The 6,961-nt window shown below is 43.9% G+C and overlaps 1 protein-coding gene and 1 long non-coding RNA gene across 2 annotated transcripts; both read left to right on the top strand.

The window, feature by feature from the left end:
- The first annotated feature begins 597 nt into the window (after positions 1–597).
- On the top strand, positions 598–2,474 carry LOC119286660. Its single transcript, XM_037566072.1, has 2 exons — positions 598–779; positions 1,011–2,474. Exon 2 carries the CDS (start codon positions 1,185–1,187, stop codon positions 2,232–2,234), a length of 1,050 nt encoding a protein of 349 aa, XP_037421969.1. The 5' UTR covers positions 598–779; positions 1,011–1,184; the 3' UTR covers positions 2,235–2,474.
- A 914-nt stretch (positions 2,475–3,388) lies between these two features.
- LOC119289102 lies at positions 3,389–4,210 on the top strand. The gene is made up of 3 exons (XR_005141424.1): positions 3,389–3,569; positions 3,702–3,744; positions 3,861–4,210. It is a non-coding gene; the product is annotated as an uncharacterized LOC119289102 (long non-coding RNA).
- Positions 4,211–6,961: the final 2,751 nt, after the last annotated feature.

The raw sequence follows: 6,961 nt of genomic DNA, 5'->3' as shown, positions 1-6,961 counted from the left end.
CGGTTACCTTTATATGTCACAATTTTTCTAGAAGAGCTATTAGGGATCCAACAGTCATCCCATATGTTTATTTCAATCCATTTTTCACTCGCCAAATACACTCTTTTTTCAAGGTTTGAATTCCGTCCCAGATAATCTACCACACATAAGAGTTACGACGTACCTCTCTTCAATTCACAACTTACTATGTCGGGTGAAGAACAATATTTTGACCGCAACACTCTACTAGCACATAAAGATCCATTGTTTGTTATCAACAAGCCTCCAACGCTGTTTAACAAATATCGCCAAATTGAAATCATAAATACTATCACCGAATCTCACACAACCTCTACCTGTTGGAACACAAATCTTGCCGTTCATTCGAGCAAAAAGGGCAGAGAAACCTTGAGGAGCTGAGGCACAAAGCTTGACTCGGATGTGACGATATGACATGACCCTCCCCGCGGCACGTGCGGTTGACCCACGAAAGTACTGCCCCGCTCTCCATCCAACGCCATACCCACCCACCTCGCTTACATCGGAGCCCACGCCCCGAGCCCAACACCGTCGCCCCACCGGTCAGTTATATAAACCAGCCCCTCAGGGCAGCGCGGCGGGTAGGGTTAGCATTTGCGCGTGGGCGCCTCCAAAGAACCACTTGTAGTTCTTCTCCGCAGCCAAAATCAATGATTTGGGGAAACACCGGGAGCGGCCGCCGCAAAACAGCACCCGTTCTTCCCACCGTCTAATCCCCCAATTCTTCCTCGCAGCAAGCTGCTCGATCTCGCCGATTCCAGGTTAGTGTCCCCGCGCATCGCCCCCCTAATTCGTTCCATTTCGCCTCGAATTGTTTACCCCGCTCGTTTCGTTCTGAAATTCGCGAAATTCGAGCTCGTTCGATCACGATTAGGGATTCCCCATTTGGGCTTCCGCGCAGATTCGCCGCGCCCGTCTGATTCCCGGATCGGGAAGCAATCCTCGAGCGAGGTGGCCTGAATTTCTTTTAACTTCGTTGTCTGATTTCGCAGGCGGGCTCTTCCGACCTCGTGTGATTATTGCCGTTTGTCGAGGGTTAGCCGGCGATTAGCGAAGGCGCTGGGTGTTCGTCGGTCGTCTAGGGTTTGCTCTCCGTGAAGCTGTTTGATTGGGTTTCGGGGGTCGCCTGCATTTCTGTTGATTGGGTTTGGAGGTGGTGAGCCAAGATGCAGACTCGTCAGAAATTCGCTCGTGTGGACACCCAGGAGCTGAAATCCCGGATCGCCAAGAAGCTGGGCCATCAGCGGGCCGAGCACTACTTCAACAGCCTCAAGAAATTCCTGAGCTTTAAGCTCAACAAGGATGAGTTTGACAAGATTTGCTTGAGTGTGTTGGGCAAGGAAAATATCAAGCTTCATAATTTCCTCATTCGGTCAATCCTCAGCAATGCTTCCTTGTCCCTTGGACCGCCTAGTAAGCAGACGGTGACCGGTAACTCACAGACTAGCATGGTGTCCAATGGGCCACTGGGCAATGGCGCTCTGCCGGCGAAGATGGGGCGGTCTATCACTAGCAGGGATAGGAAGTTCGCTGATAGGCCAAGCCCCCTTGGTCCCCATGGGAAGGCGCCTCATGGTCATGGAGGCGAAGTGAGCAACTCCTGCGACATACCGAGATCTAGGGAGCAACAGAGTACCCTGGAGTTTGTTTCATCAGGGAGCAAGGTTCTGTTGGAAGTTGTCTCTGTAGAAGATGGGGAGGAGGTTGAGCAAGTGCGCAGTAGCCCAGTGTGTGTTCAAAGTCGGAGCCCCATCAGAGCTCCGTTGGGGATTCCGTTGGGGATTCCAAAGGCTCACACTCCTCAGCCTTCTACCTCTTACAGTTATGAAACATGCTCTAATAATGAGGAGTTGCCAGATACTCGGTCATTGTGGAATGTACTTCAGCACAGATTGCAAGCACAAGGCCTGAATGTATCCTTGGAGTTTGCTCATGTACTGAATTCTGGGTTGAACTCACATTTAACTCGCTTGCTCAAGTCTTCTTTGGATGTCGCTAAAGCAAGAGGAAATGGAACAAGGATACCTCAAGCAAATGGAAGAGCAGGTCCTTCATGGAATGGTGGACAGAACCATGGCTTTCCTCCAGAATCAGGCCAGTTCTACCAAGCTTCGTTACAAGATGTTAAGGTAGCAGTGGAGTCCAACCGTCAGTTATTGAGTTGTGACCATTCCAAGCAGCATGAGAAGCTTAGCTTTCGTCTTATGGACCAGTGAAAGTCACAAATGCAATTTTGTTGTCTGTTAGCAAATACTATCTTGACCGTATACCCTGTCTGTTATGTTTCTGCCGGCCCTGCCGCGAAACTACAGTTAGATTAAGCTGAGATGAATGAACTTGGAATAGTAGGATCAAGTTATACATCCATGATTCTTGGACTTTGTATGTGTAAGTGAACTTTAATAACAAGTGCCTTCGCACACATAGAAAAGATCTGTCATTGTGTCTTTGCTTCATTTAAATGTTAATGTTAGCTTGTACTGGCTGAAACAAGTAGCTAATGCATCAATGACTGTTTGCAATATTGTGTTATGTTCCTGAACCTGAACTTTCCTGTTGCCTGCATTCAGATTTGAAATATCGAATGAGTGGTTTAGCCTGGTAACCAAATGCCATGTGAAAATGCTATTAGACTAGGGTTGTTCTCCATGCTTGCGTGCTACAGGATATATATATCAGTTTGACTGTTCTGAGCCTTAATTTGCGTGCTAATAAGGATACCTTGCTACTTGTTGTATGATTGTATCCCAATGTCTTCAGCAAGAGGTGTAGTTCGAATGTTAAGCTTGAACTCGACAAACTTGTTACCTAGAGCGAGCGAAAATCCTGTCTTTAAGCTCGTAAGTTATTAGCTCCTTAAACTCACCATGCTTGTTAAGAAATTTGTAAGCGATATGGAACAAAAGAAGGGACAGCAGCAAGACAATACGAATATAATTATGCGCAAATATATTTGGTAGACATTCATTCATGTTTCAACCAACATCAGCCTTTAACACGGGAGTTCAAACATCAAATTTCACACAGCAAACATCCAACATCTGATATAGTCATCTCAAAACGAAAAATCTGTCTGATATGGTGTATGATGCAATGCTGGGCTGGACTTAGATTGGATTGGAATTAATGTGTTGTGGGCTAGCCTGTGGACTGTAGCAGAAACTCTCGAAGCTTATCGAGTCCCAAGGAGTAACTCGTTAGCTCGCTTGTTAGTCACACTTAACGAGGAAAATCTGGAGCTCGCGAGTTCAAGTTAAATGGGCTGAGCTCTTCACAGCTCGACTAGCTGACAAGTTTTGAGTTTTAATTCCAGGCATAGCTAGGTGTGGTGTTAATATCTCACCATGATGGTTTCCAGAGAGAGGAAAACTAGCCAGATGGTTTCCACAGAGATCAAAAGAGCACTTTCGCTTTGCATGCTCATTTTGACGCTTCTCATCCATTTTCAACATTTGTCACTAAGGTACACATATGTGGAAGTTCAGTGACTCCCCGATGCAATTTATTAAATGAGTTATGGGGAAACATGTTACTCATATCTTCTGCTCCAGGTTAGCTGCTTTCCATTATTTTTTGTTTTTTCATTTATGCTCAAACTACTTTTGCTTTGTCTAGGGTACATGAACTACTTTGTTGATTGATCTATAACAATACCATTGATACTAGATTACCTTGTTCATCAGTTGTTTCACCCCTGCATCATCTCAACACGAAAAGGCTATACGAGTGAGTTATATAAATTATGCAATTTTAAAACAAAATATCAACGCTTTTTGTTGATGCTATGACCTTAATGATTGGGCCCGACATCCATAACAAAAACCTTTGTCATGCCTTCACAGGTTGGACCCGGCAACATCGGAGGGCGTAGCTCCTCCTTGAAGGCCTTGCCGTAAAAGAAAAGAAAGGAAATGGCGACTTACCTGTATGTTTCTTTTCTCATATTTGTCATGGTTATGCCATTATTTTCTACATCATGTACTCTGCTTGTAAGTAGATGCGTTGGTCTCATTGTGTTGTACCTTTCTCAATATAACTAGCATGGTGGCGGCGGAAGTACTTCGTATTTATTATTATATTTGTGCATGTTTTTTTCTTTCCATAACCCTCTCGTTGCAAATTACACGTGTTTTAGACATGGATACATCCATAAAAGGTTAGCTGCTTTACTGTAGTTCTTTTTTTACCAATTATGCTCAAACTGATTTTCCTTTTTTAGGGTACACGAACTACTTTTGGTGATTAATCTAAAAAACTACTTTACTGTTGTTGTTCTTTGACTGTTTCAACAGAATATATGAGTGAGTCCTACAAATCATACAAAAGAAAATATCAAGTCTTTCTGCTGATTCTCTGGTCTTAATTGGTTTGATCCGGCATCCAGAATGAAAATTAATGTCTTGACCTTCACGGATTGTAATCGACAATGTCGGAGCATTAGCATATCTCCTTCAAGACCTTGCCCCAAACGACCTAGTCATAGGTGTTTTTTGTTGTATATTTGTCATGTTTCTTTCATTGTTGTTGTCTATCTCGTAGACCATTCTTGTATGTAGAAATTTTGGTCTCATTCGCTGTATCACTTTTAATAGAACTAGCATGGTGGCGCTCGTATTGGGGCATCATCTTTAATGTCTCTATAAAGATAATATATAAATTAATGACCAACAAACTCTCAAACCTTCCATTCTAGTAATCAACACTTACTTTTTACTCCTCCTTCGATACTCATGTCAGTGCCTAATAAGTCATTTTTTCATATCACTCCTAAGAAACTATGTACATTTACTTATATAGTAATTGTCCATAAAGCATAAGATGGTAAGTGAAGCTATACTTTTTTTATTGGGTTCCAATGGTGTATCTATCCATCGCATTTGATCAGTATTCCTTTGTGCTATGCATTAGAGTAGTATCAGTGTATATACTATATAGTGATGACTAAGATATTTAATGTGTAACATTTTGTTTATAGTTGACTAAGAGTAACTCTAGCAGAGTTGCCACATTGGCAGCCACCATAACACGCCCTCCGTAATATTATGGAGGCCGCCGAGGCATAGCGCAGACTTAGAGTGCCCCACCACGTCGATGGAGAATGATATGCACGGGGTACATGCATATGTGATGAATCAGTTCATCCTCCTACGCAACCTTCAGCATGCCACAACGATCTCACTCCTCTTCGGCGATGAGGGTGACCTCACCATGCGCTTCTTCATCCTCCGAGAGTGGCACCCAGTCCGGCCGTGGGGTAATTGACATGGTGTGAACAGGGAGGGATGTGGAGGCTGGGGGCAGCGGGAATATGAGCCAGCACAGTGAGGCGATGACCTTTTTATAGCCATGGGCAGCGGGAAAACGTGGCAGCTGGTGGGAAAAAGGGGCGAAAACGTGACGGGTGGAGGGAAAACATGGCGGGTGAGGCGCGCGGGTAGTTGGCACGTGATGGCACCATTAATTTGCCCGCTTCCCTGTGATATGGGTGTATGTCCGTTTGCGCCATTGACAGAGAGAGAAGAATCAAAGATACGGTCCAAAATGGAAGCACCAGTAGCATAGAAGAAAGGGCCTAGATGCCATGTACAACACTGTCGTGGCAGCTCCAATGCCCTCAACAGAAAGACAAACAAAGAACTAGCCAACTACTCGCTACATGATCACCCATTTACAAACCCAAGTGACCGGACTAGGCATGCCACTCTCCAGTCCACCCCCTCTCCCTTAATTTTGCACAACACCGTCAATGCCGTCATGAAAGGATCTAATTGGTTATCTAGAGGGGTGGGGGTCAATAGGCGACTACAAATTTTAAATTAATTGTCAATCTTAGGGTAATGCTAATAAAGTAGGTTTTCTAGATATACAACTAGTTAAGAACAACTTATATGACTAGCAAGCAAGCAACAAGATATGCTAGGCAACAAACTAAATAGCAAGCCAACAAGCCTACATGGCAAATAAGGTGTGGGAAAGGATTAACCACAAGTGAGTCGAGAAAACGGATTTTATCCCAAAGTTCATACTCTTTGGGGAGTGCTAATTTCCATTGGAGAGGTGCCGAAGCCAAGGCTCTAGAGCGCCACCAAGTGCCTCACCTTATTCTTCCTTCGAGTCATCCTCAACGGATGAGGCTCGAATCACTCGGGGTTCGCTTTGGCACCATAGCTTTCCTTCAGAATCAGGCAAGGGGAAATGGAAGGAGGATACATCAAGCAAATGGAAGAGCAGGTCCTTCATGGAATGGTGGACAGAGCCATAGCTTTCCTTCAGAATCAGGCCAGTCCTACCAAGCTTCGTTATAAGATGTTCAGGTAGCAGTGGTCCAACAATCAGTTTTTTTGGCAAACAACAGTCAGTTATTAGGCTGTGATTATCCCAAGCAGCATGAGAAGATTACCTTTCGTCTTATGGAACAGTGAATGCCACAAATGCAATTTTGTTGTCTATTAGCAAATACTATCTTGACCCTATAGTCTGTCTGTTATGTTTCTGTTGGTTGTGCAAGGAAACTACAGTTAGATTAAGCTGAGATGAATGAACTTTTTTTAGAGAAAAGGCATACATCCGACTTTATAAATAAAGCCACCATGCAGAGTAACAGCAGAACATCCATGATTCTTGGACTGTATGTCTAAGTGAACTTTAATAGCAAGTGTCTTTACACACATGGAAAAGATCTGTCATTGTGTGTTTGCTTCATTTAAATGTTAATTTTAGCTTGTACTCACTGTTTCAAATAGCCCGCTATAGCACGCTATAGCGTTTACAGAAGGTCTTGCGCTAAGAGACTTTGGTCCAAACAAATGAACAAACATTTTAAATAGCGCGCTATAGCTCCGCTATAGCACGCTATAGCATTTGAAAGAGGTCCGGCGCTAAGATGCTTAGCGCGCTATTTAAAACTTTGCTTGTACTGCTGGACTTTTGATTGCTCCCACGG

This window comes from Triticum dicoccoides, chromosome 4A (assembly GCF_002162155.2).
Source record: "Triticum dicoccoides isolate Atlit2015 ecotype Zavitan chromosome 4A, WEW_v2.0, whole genome shotgun sequence".
NCBI lineage: Eukaryota > Viridiplantae > Streptophyta > Magnoliopsida > Poales > Poaceae > Triticum > Triticum dicoccoides.
This window is presented reverse-complemented; position numbering and strand designations above follow the sequence as displayed.